The sequence below is a fragment of the Scardinius erythrophthalmus genome (assembly GCF_964197995.2).
Source record: "Scardinius erythrophthalmus genome assembly, chromosome: 25".
Classification (NCBI taxonomy): domain Eukaryota; kingdom Metazoa; phylum Chordata; class Actinopteri; order Cypriniformes; family Leuciscidae; genus Scardinius; species Scardinius erythrophthalmus.
This window is the reverse complement of record NC_138245.1, coordinates 1,134,837-1,161,214: the sequence shown is the minus strand read 5'-3', so window position 1 is coordinate 1,161,214 and position 26,378 is coordinate 1,134,837. Positions and strand designations below refer to the sequence as shown.

Sequence of the window (26,378 nt, the reverse complement as noted above, 5' to 3'; positions counted from 1 at the left end):
TGGTTTAGCACCTTCCCAACTGGGGGGTATTTTAACCCAATCCATTGGGCTATTACTGGAAATTACTCAACGATTTGAAAAAATTACCCAACATTTTTGGAAAAATAACCCAACATAGTAACCCAACTATGGGGTGGTATAGCACCTTCCCAACTGTGTGTTATTTTAACCCAATGCATTTGGGTTATTACTAGAAATTACCCAACGATTCGAAAAAATTACCTAACATTTTTGGAAAATAACCCAATACAATGACCCAATATGTGTAACTCAACGGTTGGGTTGAAAAATAGCCAAATGTTTTTTACTGTGTATTGTGTTGTGGGGATCCACAATAGAACAGCACAACAAGAGGCTCATGGAAGTCCTACAGCGAGTAAGGAAGTATGGGTTGAAGTTGAAGAAAGACAGATGTCAGTTTGGAGTGAAAGAATCACATTCTCAGGAGACAAGCTGTCTGAAGGGGGAGTGGAACCAGACAAGAGGAAAGTACAAGCTATACTCAAGATGCCCAAACCCACAGACAGAAAGTGATGGGGATGATCAATTTCGTCGGAAAGTTCATACCAAACTTGTCTTCTAAAACAGTGTACTTGAGAGAACTGTTACGTGACAAATACGTGACGAGTTCAAATGGACAGCTGACCATGAACAAGAATGGGGACGACTGAAGACTCTCCTCACTACAGAGCCTGTGCTGACATTATTTGACCCATCAAAAAGGACAAAGATCTCGACAGATGCATCCAAAGATAGTTCTCCTGCAGGCGGAGGGAGAGAACTGGTGGCCAGTCGCAGACGCCTCGAGAACGATGACTCTGTCGACTGTCGCTGTGCACAGATAGAAAAAGAGACAGATGTGATGGTTTTTCAATAGATAAGATAGTAAACTATCTTTTAAACTAACCATGATTCTAACATCTAAACCTTACTTCCCCTTTTAGGCCTAACACTTTGAACAAAATGTACTAAAATGTTCTGTTCTTTGAATATTGTGTCCATGGAAAAGTCTGAAGTGCTGACCATGACAATAACATCTGACATCTTACACTCGGTCAGGACAGAGGATGGTCAAATCCTGAGGAGAAATCGGAGAAGCCTGTTGAAAACAAAGGCGACAGTGCTAGTGGATTACAGACTGTGCATCTGAAACACTTCCAGTGCTGGATGACATGAACCAGCTGAAGAAACGCCTTCAGATGTGCTGTCACATGCACTGAGAAGATCAAAACGCCCTCCTGATAGACTTCACCCCTGAATAGTGCTTAAGCATAACATAAGCATTCAAGTTTCATTTAAAAAAGGAAAAGAAAATGTAATCTGTTGATTATTACAGTAATTGCAATGTAAATAATTCATGAGATTGTAATTTGAGGTATTACGTCTTCGTCTTGTATAATTTGTACAGTGCTTGCTAATGGTTAGCTAATCTATAAGTTTAAATAATTAGCTGTAATAACTTGTTTTTTACTTGGATGTAGTGATAAATTGTAAGTACTGAAAACATTGTGAAAATTTTCGGTTGTTATTCCGAAAAATTACACTTTCCTTTCCATTTTTTCTTTCAGTTCTCCTCTGCTAGCCTGCAGAAAAATGATGACTTAATTACAAAATGTTCAGCAGGACTCAGTGTGAACCTTACCTGAGTGATTCATAACGGCTGTCGGAGCCTTTCATGCTCACGCTTCATTCTTACACACAACACTACAAGAACATCTCTCTGTGGAAACATGATCCATTACAGATGTAGTTTTTAGTAGGTAATCTGGGTGGACTGAAGAACCTAGTTATGAGGATTTAGATATGAATATCTAAATAAGATCAAATAGTAACAAGATTTTTATCATTTCTAAAGATCATTTGCCCATGTAAAACTCAACATTTTTCACCTATTCCATGGTGTCATCTAGTACCAGCACACCTGTCCTCAACAAGACATGATCTGAGGAATCTTTCAGATCTGCAGCACAAATGCACCAGTTTAATAGTGTTCATGAGCAATAGCCTTATCATTAAACATTAAATAGTAATATCTGATCTAATTATCCAGGCTTTTTTGAGCTTATTTGAGTTTTTGGCTAATGTTCTCTCAAAGTTACGAACAAACGCTCTTCCAGTAACCTTCATTGGTCACAGTAATCCGGTCTTTAATGATGTTCCCAAAACATTAGTCGATATTGTTTATAAAACATTTTTTTTTCTGAAATGTTTTAGTTGGATGTTCGTCTAAGTTTTTCAAATGTTACTACTTGTTTAAGAATGTTCAGAGAACGTTCAAAAGTAACATTCCAATTTTGCAGAACGATACAATGGAATGTTGCCTTAACATTCAGATAACCAAGAAAAAAAAATTAAACATTTAAAAAACTGGATGCTTTGAACGTTCAGCGAACATTCAGAAATGTTTTACAACTTAATGGGAACATTGGTAAAACGATCTTAGATGTCATGATTCCTGTCTTGTGTGGACTTTTGTCATTTCCTGTCCTGTGCCATGTTTTGTAGTCCTTTGTAGTTCTTCCTGTTTATTAGTCTTCCCAGGTGTTTCTGATTAGCCACACCCCCTCGTTATCCTGATTAGCTTGTTTGCCTGTGTATTTAAGCCCTGTGTCTAGTTTCAGTCTTTGTGAGTTCTTTACGTTGCACATGTAGGTTGTTCTGGTTTTTGTTCTGAGTTTATTTTGTTTAGTTTGAGACTGTTTGTTAAATATTACTGCTGCACTTAGATTCTGCTTCTGCTTCTGCTTCTGCTTCAACCGAAGTTGTAACATTAGAACACATTTCTGTTTGCTGGGACAGTCACTATTTTAGTGAGACCTATAGATCATATGTTGCTCAAAGTATACTTGCCTTTGGTTTCTTTCAGTGTGTTGATTTGAAAGGCTCGTAAAGCTCCGGATGCAGAGCTGTTTGCCACTCACTTTATAATGCTGGGTTAATAATAACCCAATGAGTAACCCAACTATGGGCTGGTATAGAGGACATAGTACTGCACTCACACTCATTACTCACTCACTTAATAATAACCCAATGAGTAACCCAACTATGGGCTGGTATAGAGGACAGAGTACTGCACTCACACTCATTACTCACTCACTTAATAATAACCCAATGAGTAACCCAACTATGGGCTGGTATAGAGGACAGAGTACAGCACTCACACTCATTACTCACTCACTTAATAATAACCCAACGAGTAACCCAACTATGGGCTGGTATAGAGGACAGAGTACTGCACTCACACTCATTACTCACTCACTTAATAATAACCCAACGAGTAACCCAACTATGGGCTGGTATAGAGGCAGAGTACTGCACTCACAATCATTACTCACTCACTTAATAATAACCCAACGAGTAACCCAACTATGGGCTGGTATAGAGGCAGAGTACTGCACTCACAATCATTACTCACTCACTTAACCCTCTGGAGTCTGAAGTGTTTTCTGGGCACTGGAGGTGTTCTGACATGCTCTGACATTTGTGCTATTTTCAGTTATTTATAAACATGTTAATGGCAAAGGTGTAAATTCACTCTATATAGCACAAACAGGGCTACCAAAATATGTGATCACCATGCATGTATATTTTTTTATTTTTAAGAGAATAATGCTTATGCGTGGTTATTGAAAAAATTAAAAATGAAAGTTGCTGAAAGAAGACCTCAAAACTCATAATAAATATGCATGAATAAGACTTTTGAGAAATGGATGTTCTTCCTTCGAGTTCTGGCTTCAAAATTATGTGAAAATAGTCTTGCTTTATCGTTCAGATAAAACAATACATTGATTTAAATGATGTAAAACAGGTTTTGCTTGGAAAGCCATTATGCGAGTGGGCGTGAACGAGGAGTGGTTTACACCTTGGAATACAAAATGTCCCACCCATTATGCATAATGACTCTGCATAATTAGCCATTCATTCAGGTGTGACTCTGACTGACTGAGCCACAATGCAAGGACAAAAAATTAGAAGAAGACTTATATTGACCATTTAAGATTTTGCTTACATCTATCTTGTAAATATGTTTTGCTATTTTATTAAAAAGGTTACAATTACAACAATAATTAAAATTTCAACAATATTTCAAGTGTACTCTTTCTTTGTAAAAAAAAAAAAAGATTATAGGCCTACATTTTAGGCCTATCTATGTATTCATTAGTTTGAATATAGCCAAAATTGGAACAGCTAACATCTTAGTTGATGACTTTATTTTATATATATATATAAAAATTGCTAAACAAAAGCTTATTTGATATATATATTCAGTATATTCTACAGTAAAAACTGTACTCAAATCTAGTCAACAAAATGTTGTCTTTCATATTTCGCCTGACTGTAACGTTGTTTTTATGAAATATTAGGGCATATAAATGCTAATTTGCAGTTTAATACGTATTGCTTATACAAATAGCCTACACTTTATTTCAACATATTTCAGTCGATTTTTACTCATCTCAGTATAGTAATACAGTTTGCTAAAACATCATCATTCATTCACACACGCGATTTAAATTTAAACTGTCTTTTTGCGAGCTGTGGTAAACAGCGCGCATCTCTGCCGTTCGTTCATTCATAAACAGAAACCCGATTCACGTGAGAAGAAAAAAAAACTTACAGTATTCCTCAGCTCGCTCCTCGATATACCCGCACTTCTGAGGTAGGCTACTTTTTTCATCAAAAGCTTATGTGGCAGTATATTCTACAGTAAAAACTGTACTCAAATCTAGTCAACAAAATGTTGTCTTTCATATTTCGCCTGACTGTAACGTTGTTTTTATGAAATATTAGGGCATATAAAATTGCAGTTTAATACGTATTGCTACGTACAAATACGTACAAATAGCCTACATTTTATTTCAACATATTTCAGTCGATTTTTACTCATAGTAATACAGTTTGCTAAAACATCCTCATTCATTCACACACGCGATTTAAATTTAAACTGTCTTTTTGCGAGCTGTGGTAAACAGCGCGCATCTCTGCCGTTCATTCATCAAAAACAGAAACCCGATTCACGTGAGAAGAAAAAAAAACTTACAGTATTCCTCAGCTCGCTCCTCGATATACCCGCACTTCTGAGGTACTTTTTTCATTATTGTTATTGCTCACAGCGCTGCTGAGACGGTGTTAAAGTAATGATCTGAATAAACTGATATTTGGGCGTTCACAGGTTTGCTTGGATTGCCTCATTCATTTGCGTTTGAATAGTGCGCGCTCTCCGTAGGCGGAGTCACATTACATTTGAATTAGCTCTAATGAGGTCGACTGGAATCGCTCTCTTTTAATACAGATTTCACAACATGAGAATATTTGTTTTTTATAAAAATCATTTAAGAGAAGAGAATTCAAGCTTCATGCCTGTATGTCTGTTTGCCTGTTTGACTGAGTATTCGCTGAGTTATTGTTCATTTTCGGACGCGTTTCAGAATGGACGACACTGGCAGATAGAAGGCAGAACTCGCATCACGTTTATTTTTCTTTATTTGGCAAAAAGCACAACACTTTGTTTTTATTGTGAGTATACACAAAAATAATACACATTTAACAGAATCGATTGATGTATGAAACTTGTTTTGTAAAATCAAAGTCAAAAGAGTATTTTGGGTCTCAATTCAACTCATAAGGAAAAAAGCGAGCAGATCACGCCGGCGTGATCTCCGACCTCTGAGGGTTAATAATAACCCAACGAGTAACCCAACTATGGGCTGGTATAGAGGCAGAGTACTGCACTCACACTCATTACTCGCTCACTTAATAATAACCCAACGAGTAACCCAACTATAGGCTGGTATAGAGGCAGAGTACAGCACTCACACTCATTACTCGCTCACTTAATAATAACCCAACGAGTAACCCTACTATAGGCTGGTATAGAGGCAGAGTACAGCACTCACACTCATTACTCGCTCACTTAATAATAACCCAACGAGTAACCCAACTATGGGCTGGTATAGAGGCAGAGTACAGCACTCACACTCATTACTCGCTCACTTAATAATAACCCAACGAGTAACCCAACTATAGGCTGGTATAGAGGCAGAGTACAGCACTCACACTCATTACTCGCTCACTTAATAATAACCCAACGAGTAACCCTACTATAGGCTGGTATAGAGGCAGAGTACAGCACTCACACTCATTACTCGCTCACTTAATAATAACCCAACGAGTAACCCAACTATGGGCTGGTATAGAGGCAGAGTACTGCACTCACACTCATTACTCGCTCACTTAATAATAACCCAACGAGTAACCCAACTATGGGCTGGTATAGAGGACAGAGTACTGCACTCACACTCATTACTCACTCACTTAATAATAACCCAACAAGTAACCCAACTATGGGCTGGTATAGAGGCAGAGTACTGCACTCACACTCATTACTCACTCATTTAATAATAACCCAACGAGTAACCCAACTATTGGCTGGTATAGAGGCAGAGTACTGCACTCACACTCATTACTCACTCATTTAATAATAACCCAACAAGTAACCCAACTATGGGCTGGTATAGAGGAAGAGTACTGCACTCACACTCATTACTCACTCACTTAATAATAACCCAACGAGTAACCCAACTATGGGCGGGTATAGAGGACAGAGTACTGCACTCACACTCATTACTCACTCACTTAATAATAACCCAACGAGTAACCCAACTATGGGCTGGTATAGAGGACAGAGTACAGCACTCACACTCATTACTCACTCACTTAATAATAACCCAACGAGTAACCCAACTATGGGCGGGTATAGAGGACAGAGTACAGCACTCACACTCATTACTCACTCACTTAATAATAACCCAACGAGTAACCCAACTATGGGCGGGTATAGAGGACAGAGTACTGCATTCACACTCATTACTCACTCACTTAATAATAACCCAACGAGTAACCCAACTATGGGCTGGTATAGAGGACAGAGTACTGCACTCACACTCATTACTCACTCACTTAATAATAACCCAACGAGTAACCCAACTATGGGCTGGTATAGAGGACAGAGTACTGCACTCACACTCATTACTCACTCACTTAATAATAACTCAACGAGTAACCCAACTATGGGCTGGTATAGAGGACAGAGTACAGCACTCACACTCATTACTCACTCACTTAATAATAACTCAACGAGTAACCCAACTATAGGCTGGTATAGAGGACAGAGTACTGCACTCACACTCATTACTCACTCACTTAATAATAACTCAACGAGTAACCCAACTATAGGCTGGTATAGAGGACAGAGTACTGCACTCACACTCATTACTCACTCACTTAATAATAACCCAACGAGTAACCCAACTATGGGCTGGTATAGAGGACAGAGTACAGCACTCACACTCATTACTCACTCACTTAATAATAACCCAACGAGTAACCCAACTATAGGCTGGTATAGAGGACAGAGTACTGCACTCACACTCATTACTCACTCATTTAATAATAACCCAACGGACAGAGTACTACACTCATTACTCACTCACTTAATAATAACCCAACGAGTAACCCAACTATAGGCTGGTATAGAGGACAGAGTACAGCACTCACACTCATTACTCACTCACTTAATAATAACCCAACGAGTAACCCAACGAGTAACCCAACTATGGGCTGGTATAGAGGACAGAGTACTGCACTCACACTCATTACTCACTCACTTAATAATAACCCAACGAGTAACCCAACTATGGGCTGGTATAGAGGACAGAGTACTGCACTCACACTCATTACTCACTCACTTAATAATAACTCAACGAGTAACCCAACTATGGACTGGTATAGAGGACAGAGTACAGCACTCACACTCATTACTCACTCACTTAATAATAACTAAACGAGTAACCCAACTATGGGCTGGTATAGAGGACAGAGTACAGCACTCACACTCATTACTCACTCACTTAATAATAACCCAACGAGTAACCCAACTATTGACTGGTATATAGGACAGAGTACTGCACTCACACTCATTACTCACTCACTTAATAACAACCCAACGAGTAACCCAACTATTGACTGGTATATAGGACAGAGTACTGCACTCACACTCATTACTCACTCACTTAATAACAACCCAACGAGTAACCCAACTATTGACTGGTATATAGGACAGAGTACTGCACTCACACTCATTACTCACTCATTTAATAATGTTGGGTTAAAAATAACCCAACTATGGGCTGGTATAGCAGCACCTTCCCAACTGTGGGTTATTTTAACCCAATGCATTGGGTTAAAAGTAACCCAACAGTTAAGTTAACTATTTATATTTTTTCTTTATGACATTATTTTAATGAATAAAATACACTTTGTTTTCAAATACAGATTGTTTATTTGTATAAAACAATAAATATGTCTCAACAAATATGTATTTAAATTACAATTTTTTTGTATTGAGTACATGAATTCAAACTACGCAAGTGTACATATAACATACGTATTTAATCCAACAGCCGGGTTATTACTAGAAATGACCCAATGGTTTTTACTGTGCAGACTCCCTGCTGTAGTGGATGGAGACGGACTGAGGACGAGTCACGGCTCATGAACACCATCACACACACACATATGAGCTCCTGATGTCCAGAGCCTGCTGCTTGTGTCAGTGTGTCGTGATTTTACACTCAACACGAGAACGGCCGTCGTCCTTCAGGATCACTGCAGTTCTCTAGAGCTGCTTCTGCTCGTTTTATTTGGCAGAGCTCTTGTTCATTACATTATCTGTCCATTCTACCTTCATGTTAATGCTGCCATTTGAAAATGTTATGTTTCTGGCTTCCGGTGTCATTCACTTCCAGTTATTTTAGCTGTACAAAAAAGCTTCCGTGTTGAATAATAAGGTGCAGCTCCAGGAATTCATTTGCATTTCATGACACATTCTCTGAGTAGATCTAACTGACAGCTGTCACTTTATTTCTTTATTTACTCACAGATATATATAACAGCACATATATAACTCTAGGGTGGAGACGGCTTTGGAGCTCGTCTGTGGGTGGCTGTTGCTAAGTGTTTTTCTCTGCTGTTGCTAGGGTGTTATGAAGGTTACTCCTGCTTTGTTGTTCAGGTGTTGTATTATTAACCAGGTGATAGAAACAGTGATGCCTTTGCACAGACCACTAATTGTCCTGTATTTTAGCAATGCTGGACTATATCACACGAAGAGAAACTGCATCACTCCCATTCCCCTTTTAATGCACGAAAATATATATATATATATATATATATTCACTCAGAAACTGTACGCTATACACAGTCATTAAATGGAAAAATTCTGTGTGTTGTGTTTGATAGACGTTTAGCCTTCGATCCTGCCTGAATGAACCCCCCCCCACGCGGTGCATGCAGCAGCTTCACTGGCACGACACTTTCACAGCTTTATTTCTCTTCTTTAGTTGTTTTGTGCACAAAAACTGTGCATTGGAGATGCTGCCATCTAAAGGAAATTCAATATTACATGACATAATAACGTCCTTCCTTTAGATGGCAGCATTGAATAATCCATCATAGTTTGGTCTGGTATAAAGGACTGCAAACGTTTCCTTATACGACCCGTAGTTTGGGAACATTCTGCAGTGAGATTTTGTTAACATGTTATTTCTTCACATTAACCGTATGCAAAATTGCATTATGAGCTTGAAAGTTGCAAAAGCAAGGACACATGCTTGCAAAGAGATGTGGGTGTTGAGATTCTGTATCACTGGTTCTGCATGTAAAGAGAGTAAAAGACACTGATTCAGCCAGATATCAGCCATCTTTCCTTCTGTTATCTATCTTCTCGAGTGTGTTCTCGACCCTGCTGTGCAGTCAGATTGCTTTCTCTCTAACCGCTCATTCAGCAACCAAACACAAGAGAGTCAAAGAGATGTACAAACTTATCAAGCCCATCCAGAGACTGGAACGCTTCAGGACAGCCTCTGCTTTTCCAGACGCCGCTCTGCAATTATGCAGTTTGTTTTTCAGTCATTAAAGCTGCAGGGATGGAAATGATGTTGGATTGTTTATGCATAAACTGACTGAACAACACTACAAGCATGCATGAAATTATACCAATTGTTTTTTGGTTTTTGTATTTCAGGGCAAAGACTTTCCGTGGGAAGAAGGTCCAAGGAGATTATGACGTCAAAGTTGAACAGGTAAAGCATTTATTAAAGCTTTAGACCGGCTTGCTATTCTCAGTTTGATCACACAAACCATTGAACTTCCTCGGGTCATTTTGACATTGAGTGTTCATCAGTCCGAGACCCCAGGACCTTTGTTGCACTTCAACCACGAATACACACACACAAAATGAATGGATTTTTGTGTCTGAAATTTTAAAAAGTAACAAAATCCTTCAATCCCTCACGGGCCAATCTGACTCCCTCAGGAATGAATGGAATGGGAGGAATGCTTCAGTATACATAGAAAAACCTAAAAATTCTAACTAAAACTTTACCAAAACATTATTTTATAATGTCTACATGTGTATCTGAATACGTACTGAAGATAACCTGACTTTAGGACCCAGAGGAACAGCTCATTTACTCCATATAGAGCTATAAGGCCATCTAGAGTCATGAAATATCATGATATATTATTTATTTCCCACAAGAGTTCGGCAAAGACACCCAATGTAAGATATTTAGAGCTGAATTAAAAGGGTTATGCATGAAATTGTGAGTTATTTTGAATTTAAGTTGAAAGAATGTGAGGAATGTGATTATATCACTATTTATTTATTATTTATTGATCAAATCTAGTAATTGAAAGGTAAATAAAAAAGAAATTACAAAAAATCTCCTCCCAAAAAATAGAAAAAAATATTATCAAAATTACATGAAATAAGCTTTCTGGGGGGAAAAACAAGAAAAAAAAAAAGGTATAATTTTAGGGCTTCGGGTCACTTTGACCCGCGAGGGAAAGATGTGTCACAGTGTGAGGGAAGAATGAGGGTTAAATATTGATTTGGTTGTTTTGAACTAGTTTTTTGTTGATTTTCTGTTACATGCACACAACTCTAACACTGCATCCTAAAATCCCACATTTCCACTAAGTACTTTATCTGTCCTCACTGGAAACACACACACTGTTACAGTAGAAGTTGTTCATTATGTTTCAGTGATGACCCAGAACCCCAGCGCGTCGTTATGTGAAGTGAAGGCTGACTGGTCTATTGTCTTTATGCAGTCATTTTAAATTGCCTTTAGTCACGAAATAAAAAGGTTTCCAGAGCATTTTATGACATGCCGTCTCATTGATATTCTGGTCCACAAGTTGCTGATCGGAAGCCAATAGTAGTCAAGTCATCTTCATTTATATAGCGCTTTTAACAATGTAGATTGTCTCAAAGCAGCTTTACAGAGATAAGCGTATAATTTAAGGTAACAGAGATTGTTTCGGCTTTACAGCAGAGTTAAGTTATTTCCATCTAAAGTTAGTTTTAATTGATTTGGTTCCGTCGCAATGATCATTTGTTATTAAATTAGGGGCCGCTAAGACGACACCATTCTCTCTACACAGACTTTAAACGCGAACCTGTGAGAAACGCTGATGGCGGTCACATGCGCATTTAGAATGGGTTCTATAGTTATGTGCGTTTGAATATACGCAGGTTTGGAAATCCCTACAAGCCAAGCCTAAACAAAATACTTGTTTTTCCTTATAAATTTTGATAAGGAATTTTATTTGTTGCTTTGGGGTAGGACCGCGAGACGAATTTTCCCAACAACGCCTTATCTGTAGAGTGGTAGTGGGATCCTCCATAGGGAGAGACTAGTTGGCACTTCAGCACTGCGTTGTCATCGGTCCAGGTGAAGGTCCTTCGTCAGATCTGAATACGGCCTGGATCCGGCAGGCTGCAGGAAAAACCTTGGGATAAACACAGACACTAAAATTAGCGTAGATGCCATTCTTCTCATGATGTAACGAGTACATCAGGATTTTTGGGAAGTGTTCCCGGTTCCGGCTGACCTAGTCTATGCAGCATAACATTAAATTATAGAAGTCTATAATGTATTATGTGAAAGCGAGGTCAAAGAGATGTGTCTTTAATCTGGCTTTGAACTGACAGAGTGTGTCTGCTTCCCGGACAATGGTAGGAAGACTGTTCCAGAGTTTTGGTGCTAAATAGGAAAAGGATCTACCGCCAGCAGTGGATTTTGATATTCTAGGTATAATCAACTGGCCGGAATTTTGAGATCGTAATAGACGTGACGGACTATAATGCGTTAAGAGCTCGCTCAAGTACTGCGGAGCTAAACCATTCAGTGCTTTGTAAGTAATCAGCAATATTTTAAAATTTATGCGATGTTTAATAGGGAGCCAATGCAGTTTTGACAGAACTGGGCTAATATGGTCATACTTCCTGGTTCTGGTAAGAACTCGAGCTGCTGCGTTTTGAACCAGCTGTAGTTTGTTTATTAAGCGTGCAGGGCAACCACCTAATAGAGCATTACAATAATCTAGCCTTGAGGTCATGAACGCATGAACTAATTGTTCCGCATTTGTCAATGAGAGCATATGACGTAATTTAGATATATTTTTAAGATGGAAAAATGCAGTTTTACAGATACTAGACACGTGACTTTCAAATGAAAGATTGGTATCAAAGAGCACACCCAGGTTCCTAACCGACGACGAAGACTTAACAGAGCAGCCATCAAGTGTTAGACAGTATTCTAGGTTATTACGTGAGGAAGTTTTTTGTCCAATAATTAGAAACTCTGTTTTTTCAGAATTTAGAAGTAGGAAATTACAAGTCATCCAATTTTTTATATCCGCTATGCATTCCGTTAATTTTGTGAATTGATAAGTTTCGTTAGGTTTTGAAGAAATATAGAGCTGAGTATCATCGGCATAACAGTGAAAGCTAATGCCATGTTTCCTAATGATATCTCCTAATGGTAGCATGTACAGAGTGAACAGCAGCGGTCCTAGTACTGAGCCTTGTGGTACGCCATACTGAACTTGTGATCGATGAGACATCTCATCATTTACTGCTACAAACTGATAACGGTCAGATAAGTATGATTTAAACCATGCTAGTGCATTTCCCGTAATGCCAACATAATGTTCTAATCTATTTAAAAGAACGTTGTGGTCGATGGTGTCAAATGCAGCGCTAAGATCGAGTAACACTAATAGAGAGATACAACCACGATCGGATGATAAGAGCAAATCATTTGTGACTCTAACGAGAGCTGTTTCGGTACTATGGTACGGTCTAAATCCGGACTGGAAATCCTCGCAGATATCATTTCTTTCAAGAAAGGAACACAGTTGTGAGGATACTGCCTTTTCTAATATCTTTGACAGAAAAGGTAGATTCGAGATCGGCCTGTAATTGACTAATTCTGTAGGATCAAGTTGCGTTTTTTTAACAAGCGGTTTAATCAAAGCCAGCTTAAAGTTTTTTGGTACGTATCCTAGAGACAAAGACGAATTAATGATATTAAGAAGAGGATCTATGACCTCTGGAAGTATTTCTTTCAGTAGCTTAGTCGGTATAGGGTCTAACATACATGTTGTAGATTTAGATGATTTAATGAGTTTAGTAAATTCTTCCTCTCCTATAGCAACGAATGAATCAAATTTTTCCTCAGGGAGACTACAATGCTCTGCCTGATGCGATACTGTAGTAGACGGTTGCATAGTTATAATTTTGTCCCTGATATTATCAATCTTATAAGTGAAGAAGTTCATAAAGTCATTACTGCTGTGTTTCTTGGAAACTTCGGTGCTTGAAGCTTTATTTTTCGTTAGTTTAGCCACCGTTTCAAATAAATACCTAGGATTATGTTTATTTTCTTCTAATAGGGTTGAAAAATAAGCAGATCTAGCAGCTTTTAAAGCCTCTCTGTAAGTAATTGAGCTCTCTTTCCATGAAATGCGAAATACCTCTAGTTTTGTTTTCTTCCAGTTGCGCTCCATTTTTCTGGCTGCTCTCTTAAGGGCCCGAGTGTGCTCGTTGTACCACGGCGTTGGACTATTTTCTTTAATCTTCTTTAAGCGCAACGGAGCAACTGTGTCTAAAGTGCTGGAAAAGAGAGAGTTAAACGTTTCTGTTGTAATATCTAGTTCTTCTAAGCTATCTGAGATGCTGAGATGATGAAACTGATTAGGAAGATTATTAATAAAGCAATCTTTAGTAGCAGAAGTGATAGGTCTCACATATTTGTAACACGGAGTCGGCTTTGCAGCCTTGGCTAAATGCAAATTACACAAGACTAAATAATGATCTGAGATGTCATCGCTCTGCTGCAGAATTTCAACGGCATCCACATCTATTCCGTGTGATAATATTAGATCTAGAGTATGATTACGACGATGAGTAGGTCCTGACACGTGTTGTCTAACTCCAATTGAATTTACAATGTCTTTAAATGCCAATCCCAATGCATCTTTTTCATTATCGATGTGTATATTAAAATCACCAACAATTAGTACTTTATCTGCAGTCAATATTAATTCTGATAGAAAGTCCGCAAATTCTTTGATAAAGTCTGTATGGTGCCCTGGTGGCCTGTATACAGTAGCCAGCACAAATCTCAAACGTGATTTATCGTTTACACTATATATTTTTACATTAAGCACCAATGCTTCAAAAGAATTATATTTAAAACTTGATTTCTTAGTGGTTTTGAAACTATTACTATAGATTACAGCAACACCACCCCCTTTGCGTTTCAGACGAGGCTCATGTTTATAACAGTAATCTTGCGGGGTTGATTCATTTAAAGTAATGTAATCGTTTGGTTTTAGCCAGGTTTCTGTCAAACACAGCACATCTAGGTTATTATCTGAAATCATATCGTTAACAACGAGTGCTTTTGAAGTAAGCGATCGAATATTCAGCAACCCAAGCTTTAGCATTTGCTCATCTGTATTATAGCTGTTTTTTATTTGTTGAACATCAATTAAATTTTTAACCTTAGTTGGGTTTAAACGTTTTTTGGATTTCCAAATTCGGGGAACAGACACAGTCTCTATATGATGATAGCTAGGTGAAAGAGGCTCTATGTGATGGGATTTATCTGACCTTGGTGACGCGAGGCCGCTAGCAGACGGTCGGTTTAGCCAGTCTGTCTGCTTCCTGACCTGAGCCCCAGATTGTCATGTTTGAGCTCTAAGACTATGAGCCATATTACTAGAGAGAAGAGCAGCACCATCCCAGGAGGGATGAATACCATCTCTTTTCAACAGGTCAGGTTTGCCCCAAAAACTTTTCCAATTGTCTATGAATTCTATATTATTAAGCGGACACCACCGAGACAGCCAACCGTTAAGCGAACACAATCTACTGACTATCTCATCACTCCTGCGAACAGGAAGGGGGCCAGAGCAAATTACAGTCCTTGACATCGTACTTGCAAGTTCACACACCTCTTTAATATTAATTTTGGTGATCTCCGACTGGCGTAGTCGAACATCATTAGTGCCGACATGAATAATGATCTTAGAGAATTTACGATTAGCATTAGCCAGCACTTTTAAATTTGCTTTGATGTCAGGCGCTCTGGCTCCCGGCAAACATGTGACTATGGTGGTTGGTGTCTCTATTTTCACGTTCCGTGTAATAGAATCTCCAATAACTAGGGCACAATCATTCTCAGTGGGTGTTTCACTGAGCGGGGCAAATCGATTTGTTATGGTAATCGGAACGGAAGAGTGGTTTTTAGATCCGCGACTAGAGCGATCCCTCACTGTCACCCATTTGCCCGGCTGCACGGGCTCTACTTCAGCCAGAACCGACTCATGTAAAGAGTTCACTATTCTATGCGCATCCAAAACATCTAAAGCACTAGCACTCTTACTATCCTCAATTAAAGTTTGGATGCGTGTTTCTAATTCTGAAATCTTCTCTGTCAGCCTAACTGTCTCCTTACATTTATCAGATATAAATCCTATATTGTCGACAGAGAAGCCTATACTAAACATGTGACATGAAGTGCAAGTGACAATAACAGGACAAGACATTACTCACCGTGTTTGTTGAGTGATTCTTACTCACCTGAGCTTTTTATGAACTCAAAGGCGCGGACGCGCGAGAGAAAAATAAATAAATAAAATAGCTGAGCGCACGGGTGGCGCGTTAGCAGGCTAGCGAATTACTAGCGTTTTGTGCTAGTAGTACTAATAACAAAAGCTAGCGATGACAGGTTAATCTGAGATGTTGGGTAAAATGTAGTAGTATAAACAACTAGAAATGGTAGTAAAATGATGGTTCAAAACAATGAAATATATGGCTAAGACGGAGCTTATCGCACCGAATCAAACAAACACACTCACAGCAGGCAGCGAGGCAGACGATCTGAATTGTGCCAGTACAGTAACTGTCTGGATGACCTTTGACCCGAGCAGAAGCAAAGAGTCAAAGAGGGATTGGTTATTGATCAGTAACATGTAAGTAATAGAGCTGAGGTTGATCTCTTTAACTTACAGTCTGTCAATCACAAACGGCCAATAAAGCAAACCATTCTAATTAAGACACAGTGACTGTGAAAGCCTGCAACTATAAGTGGACATTTTATTACCAATGAACTTTATGAACTTTATGAACTTTATGAACTTTATGCATATAAAATATGAGATGGCTTCGCCAGTTTTATTGCATCTGTGTTTAAACCTCAGATTTAAGCTTGCATTACATAACATGAATGTTAAGAAAGATGAGGAACAGTTACGGGACACGATTCACACACACTTGCTGTTGGTAAAGATCACAAGCTTTAATTAAAGTGAGCACTGATCATCAGGGCATTATTCTGCATCTTCACTAATATAAACAGCAAGGATATGTCACATTTTTTTGTTATTATTGTTTCAATTTTCTCTGAAGTCTAGTTTAGTTCGCAAAACCATAGGGACATTTTTCCAGAAATTCTGAATGAAATAAGATGTTCGCTAAGAAAAACTGTTGGAGGAGAAATATGTTTGCCTGTTTTCCCCATCGATGCTGTCAGATAAATATGAAAAGAAATGGAGCTGTTTCATTTATGTGCACTTATTAAAAGTCTTGATGTTGTTTCAGGCTCTACTAGAACAGGTTTTCCTGCTTGAATGTTTATTATTCTCCTCATATTCTCCATTGTTGCGGCTCCTCTCTTCCCAGTCTGTCAGTAACGCTCTGTTTACTTCCTGTCTCTATGAAGCCCCTCCTTCTGAAAAGCACACTGTGCTCTGATTGGTCGGATGGAGCAGTGTGTTGTGATTGGTCGAGCGCTTCGAGTGTGTTTGGGAAATGTCCCGCCCCTTACCATAACCGCCAGTTTAGCACACTACTAACTAACTCACCCAGGCCCCGCCCCTTTATTCTGCGCATGAATTATTATAACGAGGAAGAAACTCGAGACTACACTGGAGGCGTTTCAGGCGTTCAGAAACACTGACTCTGATATAGAGAAGAACTGGAGCTTTTTCATGATCACACAGCAACATTACACACTAAACACAGATGAACATGGTAACAAACACAACAAGTGCTCTTTAAAGAAAAATGCTGAAAACTTTGATATTGTTCAGAAAGATCTTCACAGAAGCCGCACACAGGCATGAACTACTGTTCTCCTTCATTTTTCAGGTGTTTTGTACATAAAATAATCTTAATCCTACTTATGACCTCAGTTTGACTGGGCAGATTCTGAATGCTAAACATGCATATTGTATTTGAGACGCTTGTCATGATCATAACTGCAGATTTATCATGTATTGTTTTATATTTCCAGGCCGAATTCTCAGAGCTCAACCTCGTGGCTCATGCGAACGGCACATGCAGTGTGGACATGCAAGTCATCCGGAACGGGACCCGAGTGGTTCGGTAAGTCGTGCTTTATAGTGCAATACAAAATAACAAAAAATCTCCACACAAAAAAAATGCATTAAAAAATAGAAAAAATATGATCAGAATTAAATAAAATAAGTTTTCTGGACCAAAAAAAAAAAACAAAAACAAAAAAAACATTTCCAGTACTTTATCTGTCCTCACTGGAAACACACACACCGTTACAGTAAAAGTTATTCATTATGTTTCAGTCATTAACGGGACCAGAGTGGTTCAGTAAGTTGTGCTTTATAGTGGGATTCTGTTGGTTATCATGTGTTCGTGTTTAGTTAATTATATAACTTATTATGAAATATGTACATTTGCATATAGATCCACGCTCAACTCTCCTGTTCGATCAGTTTGCCTGAGACGCGCTAAGCTGAAAATTAGGTTTTAAAGATGTTAACTGTTAGTTTTCAGATTTATATCTTTCTCTTGCAAGTAAATAGACCACAAATGTAATGCACTCACTTGTTCAAAAAATAATTACAGTTTTTCTCGATTGCTTAAACACTATAACCAGGCTTTTGAACTAAAATTTCAAAACCATAACGCCATTTATCAAAAAGCACACCCATTTCACTAAACTATAAACACTATTCCCTGTTTCGACACATGAGTCAGATTTGTTGAACTGTCACTGCAAAACTCTACACACAAATCCCTTCATTTCTCATTGCTTAGACCATGTTGTCATATAGAAAGCACTAGCATTCAATATTGTTCACTTAAGTCAGCACAGCTTCAGCTCAGTTAGCACACAATTACCCAGCTGGAAACACTAAGAGTCCAAATTTAACACACATCAATCAGAACTTCAATAGATATATAAAAGGGCCCAAATCAGTTTATTGCGTTTTGGAACAATGGATCCAGAAAGACATGAAGGAAGAGATCGAAGAGGGATAAGAAGGAAGAGGAGGAAGGGCAAGAAGACAAGCAGTGTCAGATGAAATTCAAGCCACTCTAGTTGCCCATGTGTTAGTCAATGTTATGACTATGAGGGAGGCTCGGCTACGAGTAAGGCCAAATTTGAGTCGCTTTACCGTCGCCTCGAGAGCCTTCAGGGAGGTGTGGTGACAAACAAAATTCTATCAATGAATAAGAGACTAACATTTCCAATAGTCTTTGATGAGGTGTATTTTCTTGCAAGAAAAGGCCAGCAGTCGTACAGTCAGACAGTGTGGCACAGAGTGTGACAGTGAAGGCATCCTTTCTCCTTTATAGTCTTGACTCCCAGAATGTTATCTTTCTAGGTATTTCAACCATATGTGGAACATTCTTAGACGTGTCCATCATATTGTATCCTTGAGTGGAGACCCTCCTGTCACGTCCCAACACTCTTTACCATTCCAGTACAATTTGAAATTCCATACTAGAATATGGTTTCTGTGTGCTCTTTTACTGTCATATGTTGGTCACACACATCTTACTGTAAGTAAATATAAAAAAAAATTTAGAGGAGAGAATAAAAAAAAAGAGTAAAACAGGAAAAAAAAATGTTTTTGCGTGTGTGTGTTTTCTGTGTATGAATAAAAATGTGCCAATGTATCCACTGGTTGTGTCTTTTGTGTTCATCATGTGAAAAGGTTTGTGAGGGGGGAACCTCAAGCAACTTACCAGTTTTGGAAATGTTGTTTTGAATTTATTGCACCAGTGTCTTAGACTATGTTGTAGTGTGTGTGATTTTGAGGGCTTGTGTGTCCAGTCTGAGGGCAAAGTTTGGTTTTTCAGCAAGAGTGAATGGTTTTGAGTGTAGAGCTTCATTTTGACCTGAAAATAGGATGTTTGGGGAATTGGGTGAGACGTTATGAATTTGTGTTTATAGTTTTGAGAATACGAGGCATAGTTTCAAGAAATGTGTTTAAGCAATCGAGAAAAACTGTAATTTTAGTCACAAAAGCTGGAAACATAAAACAGTTGAAATCTCAGTGACGTTCAGTGTAAAAGCCGAGACTGAGACAGTAAGATCTGAACTGAAGTGATTTACTGTCACGATGACCACACGTGTGTTTCTGCTAACATACAGGAATCCGAAACACAACTTACCATAAACACAGACCGTGTGTGTGTGTGTGTGTGTGTGTGTGTGTGTGTGTGTGTGTGTGTGTGTGTGTGTGTGTGTGTGTGTGTGTGTGAAATACAGATTACTCACGCTGGGGGCTTTACACTGCTGTAGATGTGTGTGTGTGTGTGTGTGTGTGTGTGTGTGTGTGTGTGTGTGTGTGAGAGAGAGAGAGAAACACAGATTACTCACGCTGGAGGCTTTACACTGCTGTAGATGTGTGTGTGTTGCTGTATCGGTGTTATTATTCTCCCAGGTTTTGCTGTATATCTGTGTGATTATTCTCCAGGTCCTTCAAGCCTGATTTCGTCCTGGTCCGACAGCACGCGTACAGCATGGCTCAGAACGAAGACTTCAGGAACATGATCATCGGATTGCAGTACGCCGGGATCCCGAGCGTCAACTCACTCGAGTCCATCTACAACCTCTGTGACAAACCGTGGGCCGTGAGTGTGCTTTTACTCAACTGTGTTTTTCCTTAAAAGCTAAAAGATAAAAGTTTATAGTTCGGATATAAACACTGATGTCTACAGTACAGATCAAAATAGAGTGAATCACAATTTGGTCTACATCGTTACACCAGTAGGTGGCGACAAGTGATAGTGATAAAAATGTGTTTGTTTTTTAATCATTCATTCAAGAGATTCGTTCAAAATCTGATTCATTCAGTAATGAAACAAGTGAAGTCTTTATGAGTGAGTCATTGAATCATTCACTCAAGCCAATTTTTTAAATATTGATTATAATTAATTAAACATTTTAAAATAGACCGCAGCAATTAATATTTTGTCAGAATCTGTTATTTTATTTAGTTGTCTATTCAGAATCGTGGGAGAATCATGATCTCTATTTGAACCAAAACAATTGTGATTCTCAGTTTATCCAGAATCGTGCCGCTCTATCATAACACCTACGTTTTCCACTTTTGATCTTATTTCTGGCGATAAACAACTATTGTAGTAATTAAATATTTGCTCTGTTATATTGTAGATAATTAAACCGTAACGCTGCCTCGGAAGTCCGTCTGAAGTCAGTTTTGTGACGATTACTCGACGCATTTAATAAAAATCCCAAAAATGGTTTGCATGTTATTTTAATCAGATTGGGTTTGTCTATAATTGTTTGCTGACTCAAGTTCTACTTTTGCCATCTTTTTCACCCAAACGGATTCTGTGTTTCGTTGCAGTTCGCTCAGCTGATCAGCATCTACAATAAACTGGGAGCGGATAAATTCCCTCTCGTTGATCAGACGTTCTACTCAAACTACAGGGACATGGTAAGATCAGAAGCACCTCGCTTTCATTCCCTTCAGCCCAGAGACCCGTCCACATGCAGGAAACACTCAGCGCTTCTCTACTGAATATAACAACAATAACACCCAACCCCCCCCCCCCACCACCACCACCAAAAAAAAAAAAAAAAACTAAATATTAGTATTATACATTTAGATTTCTGTCCTGGTGACAGAAAATACACCCTTCTGTAAAAGTGGTGTGCTTAATAAATGTGCACTTGTATAGGGAACTTCAAATATTAAAAGTATGTTTAAAAAAAAGTACTTAAAGATAATATTAATGAAATAAACATGCACATCTGGAAACACTCAGCGGTTCTCTACTAATAACACCAAAAAAATGTAATATGTGGCGCTTTGGTTATTTTGTATACTATATATAAATGTATTCGGGTTTTTTTAACTCTATACTGCATGGTATGGCAAAATATATGTATTATAAATTTAGATTAGCTATGTTATTATGTCCTGGTGACAGAGAAAATACACTCTTCTGAAAAAGAAATGTGCTTAATAGTACTGGACGTGCACTTAAATACTTACAGATAATATAATATTAATGATATATAAGGCCACTTACCGTAAGTGTACTTAAAGAAAAAAAGTACACTTTAATGACTGTTTCTTAAGTACACTTTTATAAAGTGCACTTTGTAATTGTGTCATAAAAAGTTTTAGGTTGCATTTATTTTAAAGTGTCCTTAATTATACATTTAAGTACTGAGAAATATTAATTAACAACACGTACTAGGTTTATGGTTAGTTGCATGTAATTACGCATAATTTATTGTCATTACTACATGTAACATATGCAACGGTCCCTGTCAAAAATAAAGTGTTTTAATAAAGAGTAAGAGAATAAAATAAAGAGTTTTACTTTAAAGTACATTTTTAATCATGTTTTAATAAACTTTTGTCGTGCTTTAAAGTGCACTGATTTTGATGTGTTGACTAACATACTGAAGCACATGTAAAGTGATTATATTTTTAACTGTAGTGTGTAATTTGACACTGCATTTAAAGTTAATAAAATTGCAACTTCGTCATTACAAATGTGTAGTTACGAATATCTTTAAATGCATGCCATACAAGTTTCAATAGAAATAACATTAAAGTATATTTTAGTTTACCATAAATGCTTGTTAGTACGTTCAGCAGGAACTTATTTCCATATTATTACCATATTTCACTAGAAGTAATTATGATATAATGATGTACTGAAGTCCGACTTGAGCACTTTGACAGAAATGAATCTAGTTGCATTTAATATTATGTAAATTTAAACTACAATTCATTGCAATTAACATGTTAAACATTTGAAAACATTACATTAAGTTCAAACTTTTAAAGTATTGTCAAGGGTGGTTGCAGGAAGGCAGAGAGAGACGAGGATGTAATTCCAAAACGAAGGTTTACTGGCAATTAAAACACGACGACAGAACAGCTAGCAACACACTAAATATAACTGAGATCGGACAATGACAGACTGAACAGACTGAACTTAAATACAAACACAGATGACACTGATTAACAGAACACAGGGATGCAGATGATGATGATTAACTAAACACAGGTGATACAGCTGAACTAAAGACAGTATTCTATTCTGCGGGAAAAGACAGTATTCTATGGTTAATGACAGTAACCATAGAAACGAAGGAGTGGCGGGAAAAGAACAAAGGAAAACAGGAAAACCAATCAAAACACAAACTGAAAGTCCAAACAAGCACTGACACGTGACAGTACTCCCCCCTCCCGGTAAGTGCGTCCTCACGCCATAGATAGACCAACTGCGGAGGGAGGGATGGGGCTCAGGAGGAGGACGAAGAGCAGGGTAAGGTCAGAGAGAAGGCAGGAGGGACCAGGGCGGAGCAGACGGAGGGAGGAGCCATGGTGGAGTCAGGACTGGTGACTCCAGGGGGCCGACTGACGGAGGTGGAGGAGGAGAAAGAGGATACCTGGATGGAGCTGGAGAGCCAACGAGCCAAGGCGATGCTGAGGATCCTGAGGGACATGGCGATGCCGACAGCTCTGGCGACCGAGGCGCAGGCGGGGATCCAGAAGGCCGCGGTGGAGCCGGAGCAACAGAGGACCATGGTGGAGCTGAAGGGAGTGAGGAGCCCAACGGAGCCAGAGGGACGAGGCGAAGCCAGAGGAGTGTAGTCCCGAGGCGAGGGCAGGCCAACGAACGACCAAGGCGGAGCCGGGGGGACGAGGGAGCCCGGCGGAGCTGGTGGACTGATGGGCCACGGTGGAGATGAGGGAGGTAGGAGCCAAAGTTGAGCTGATGGATCAACGGGCTGAGGTGGAGTCCTGGTCGTGGAGGATGGAGGTGGAGATCGGGGATCCACCAACCATGCTAGAGAAGAACACTGGTAGACCCGCATAGAGCTCACCTCATTGAGGGTGGAATGTGGGTGAGCTGTGGGGCTAGCATGGGGTGGCGACAGCGTGGTTGAGGAATGGATGATGGGAGGAGGTGGGAGAGGGAGGCTGGTTGGGAGTTCAGGCTCAGGAACCATCTCAGGGTCAGGTTCTGGAACAGATTCAGGCTTGGGAACAGGCTCAGGCTCGGGAACAGACTCAGGCTCGGGCTCGGGAACAGACTCAGGCTCAAGCTCGGGAACAGACTCAGACTCGGGAATAGACTCAGGCTCGGGCTTGGGCTCGGGAACAGACACAGGCTCGGGAATAGACTCGGGCTTGGGCTCGGGAACAGACACAGGCTCAAGCTCGGGAACAGACTCAGACTCGGGAATAGACTCAGGCTCGGGCTTGGGCTCGGGAACAGACACAGGCTCAAGCTCGGGAACAGACTCAGGCTCGGGAATAGACTCAGGCTCGGGCTTGGGCTCGGGAACAGACTCAGGCTCGGGAATAGACTCGGGCTTGGGCTCGGGAACAGACACAGGCTCAAGCTCGGGAGCAGACTCAGGCTCGGGCTTGGGCTCGGGAACAGACACAGGCTTGGGCTCGGAACAGACTCAGGCTCGGGAACAGACTCAGGCTCAGGAACAGATACAGGCTCAGGAACAGATACAGGCTCAGGAACAGATACTGGCTTGGGGACAGACTCAGGTCTGGGAACAGGAACGAGACTCTGGAAGGGCGGTCTCGGCGGGACGAGACTCTGGAAGGGCGGTCTCGGCGGGACGAGACTCTGGAAGGACGGACCCGGGAGGACGGAAGGGAGGTCTCGGCGGGACGAGACTCTGGAAGGACGGACCCGGGAGGACGGAAGGGAGGTCTCGGCGGGACGAGACTCTGGAAGGACGGACCCGGGAGGACGGAAGGGAGGTCTCGGCGGCACGAGACTCTGGAAGGGCGGTCTAGGCGGGACGAGACTCTGGAAGTGCGGTCTCGGTGGGACGAGACTCTGGAAGTGCGGTCTCGGCGGGACGAGACTCTGGAAGGGAGGTCTCGGCGGGACGAGACTCTGGAAGGGAGGTCTCGGCGGCACGAGACTCTGGAGGGGATGTCTCGGCGGGACAAGACTCTGGAAGGGCGGTCTCGGCGGGACGAGACTCTGGAAGGGCGGACCCGGCGGGACGAGACTCTGGAAGGGAGGTCTCGGCGGCACGAGACTCTGGAAGGGATGTCTCGGCGGGACAAGACTCTGGAAGGGCGGTCTCGGCGGGACGAGACTCTGGAAGGGCGGACCCGGCGGGACGAGACTCTGGAAGGGAGGTCTCGGCGGGACGACACTCTGTAAGGGCGGACCCGGCGGGACGAGACTCTGGAAAGGTGGTCTCGGCCGGAAGAGACTCTGGAAGGGAGGTCTCGGCGGGACGAGACTCTGGAAGGGCGGTCTCGGCGGGACGAGACTCTGGAAGGGCGGACCCGGCGGGACGAGACTCTGGAAGGGAGGTCTCGGCGGGACGAGACTCTGGAAGGGCGGACCCGGCGGGACGAGACTCTGGAAGGACGGACCCGGGAGGACGAGACTCTGGAAGGACGGACCCGGGAGGACGAGACTCTGGAAGGGCGGACCCGGCGGGACGAGACTCTGGAAGGGCGGACCCGGCGGGACGAGACTCTGGAAGGGAGGTCTCGGCGGGACGAGACTCTGGAAGGGCGGTCTCGGCGGGACGAGACTCTGGAAGGACGGACCCGGGAGGACGGAAGGGAGGTCTCGGCGGGACGAGACTCTGGAAGGACGGACCCGGGAGGACGGAAGGGAGGTCTCGGCGGGACGAGACTCTGGAAGGATGGACCCGGGAGGACGGAAGGGAGGTCTCGGCGGGACGAGACTCTGGAAGTGCGGTCTCGGTGGGACGAGACTCTGGAAGTGCGGTCTCGGCGGGACGAGACTCTGGAAGGGAGGTCTCGGCGGGACGAGACTCTGGAAGGGAGGTCTCGGCGGGACGAGACTCTGGAAGGGAGGTCTCGGCGGCACGAGACTCTGGAGGGGATGTCTCGGCGGGACAAGACTCTGGAAGGGCGGTCTCGGCGGGACGAGACTCTGGAAGGGCGGACCCGGCGGGACGAGACTCTGGAAGGGAGGTCTCGGCGGCACGAGACTCTGGAAGGGATGTCTCGGCGGGACAAGACTCTGGAAGGGCGGTCTCGGCGGGACGAGACTCTGGAAGGGCGGACCCGGCAGGACGAGACTCTGGAAGGGAGGTCTCGGCGGGACGAGACTCTGGAAGGGCGGACCCGGCGGGGCGAGACTCTGGAAAGGTGGTCTCGGCCGGATGAGACTCTGGAAGGGAGGTCTCGGCGGGACGAGACTCTGGAAGGGCGGTCTCGGCGGGACGAGACTCTGGAAGGGTGGACCCGGCGGGACGAGACTCTGGAAGGGAGGTCTCGGCGGGACGAGACTCTGGAAGGGCGGACCCGGCGGGACGAGACTCTGGAAGGGAGGTCTCGGCGGGACGAGACTCTGGAAGGGTGGTGGTGGTGGTTGTTTTCTGGATCGGGACAAATCGCTCACCAAACACCTGCCGATGGCTTCCCTCCAGTTCAGTCCATCGGTGTTTGGGAGGTCGGTGGCCTGGTGGAAATTGGCCCCGATCCAGAAAAGCAGCTTGAGGGTTTCATGGAATTGTTCTCCTGCTCATCGAGCCGTCACTAGCCCCCTCGACGAGCAGGAGAACAATTCCGTGCTCTCTTGAGCTATTGCTACAAATATAGCCTTGTCGTCCATGTGGGCTGGTCCGATCTTCTGTCACGAGTGGTTGCATGAAGGCAGATAGAGACGAGGATAAAAT

General features: G+C 41.5%; 1 protein-coding gene across 1 annotated transcript in view; it reads left to right on the top strand.

Annotated features, from left to right (window-relative positions):
• The window catches only part of syn2b (synapsin IIb), a gene marked incomplete at both ends in the record, with an annotated part of 150,121 nt that overhangs the window by 39,845 nt on the left and 83,898 nt on the right, over window positions 1-26,378 (top strand). The window contains 4 exons of the mRNA XM_081357887.1: window positions 10,085-10,142; window positions 17,712-17,803; window positions 20,164-20,320; window positions 21,061-21,150. Of these exons, the coding sequence (XP_081214013.1) occupies window positions 10,085-10,142; window positions 17,712-17,803; window positions 20,164-20,320; window positions 21,061-21,150 (397 nt within the window). The remainder of the gene's footprint in view (window positions 1-10,084; window positions 10,143-17,711; window positions 17,804-20,163; window positions 20,321-21,060; window positions 21,151-26,378) is intronic.